Source organism: Rhincodon typus, unplaced genomic scaffold (assembly GCF_021869965.1).
Source record: "Rhincodon typus isolate 14 unplaced genomic scaffold, sRhiTyp1.1 hic_rhity00000104, whole genome shotgun sequence".
Lineage (NCBI taxonomy): Eukaryota > Metazoa > Chordata > Chondrichthyes > Orectolobiformes > Rhincodontidae > Rhincodon > Rhincodon typus.
In genome coordinates this window covers 1-608 of record NW_025965742.1, presented here as the reverse complement: position 1 = coordinate 608, position 608 = coordinate 1, and the positions used below count along the sequence as shown (strand labels likewise).

The 608-nt window shown below is 54.4% G+C and overlaps 1 protein-coding gene across 1 annotated transcript in view; it reads right to left on the bottom strand.

Annotated features, from left to right (window-relative positions):
* Positions 1-602, bottom strand: part of LOC109926199 (active breakpoint cluster region-related protein-like) — a gene marked incomplete at its 3' end in the record, with an annotated part of 35,299 nt that extends 34,697 nt beyond the window's left edge. The window contains exon 1 of the mRNA XM_048621198.1: positions 213-602. Coding sequence (XP_048477155.1) covers positions 213-353 — 141 coding nt within the window. The remainder of the gene's footprint in view (positions 1-212) is intronic.
* Positions 603-608: the final 6 nt, after the last annotated feature.

Here is a 608-nt window from a genome sequence, read left to right as displayed (position 1 = left end):
ACACCCACGTCCCCCTCTCCCAAACCCAATCCACACCCACGTCCCCCGCTCCCAAACCCAATCCACACCCACATCCCCCTCTCCCAAACCTAATGCACACCCACAACCAATCCCAAACCCAATGCCCCCCCCCCTCCCAAACCCAATCCACACCCACGCCCCCCATCCCAAACCCAACCCTGGTCCTGTCCACAATCACACAGCTGCCTCACCTTTACTAACTCGGGATTGGAGGGCCCAGCCTCTGGAATCTTTGCTCCATCCCATTCAAGCTCATTCAGGGACAAGGCGTCTGCATCCAGAAGCACTTTATCCAGGAAGCCAATAACTTCCTCTGCATCTTCCATCATCATGTGGAGTGCCCAACAGCAGTGATGCCAGTCCCAGTGGAAATTTCTCAGTGTCAGCACCAGGCAGACACTACCAGGCTGGGGGGCAACAGTCCATTTTGCCCCAGATCAGATAGACACAGCATTTCACAATGTTTTCCCCAGCCCCAGAGACCTCCCACCCTAAATACTGGTTGACTGCATGCAGTTATCAGTAACAGCAAGGTGAAGCTATCACAGCCTATGGCACTCCCCTGCTGCACACTTTATCTCTCTAAC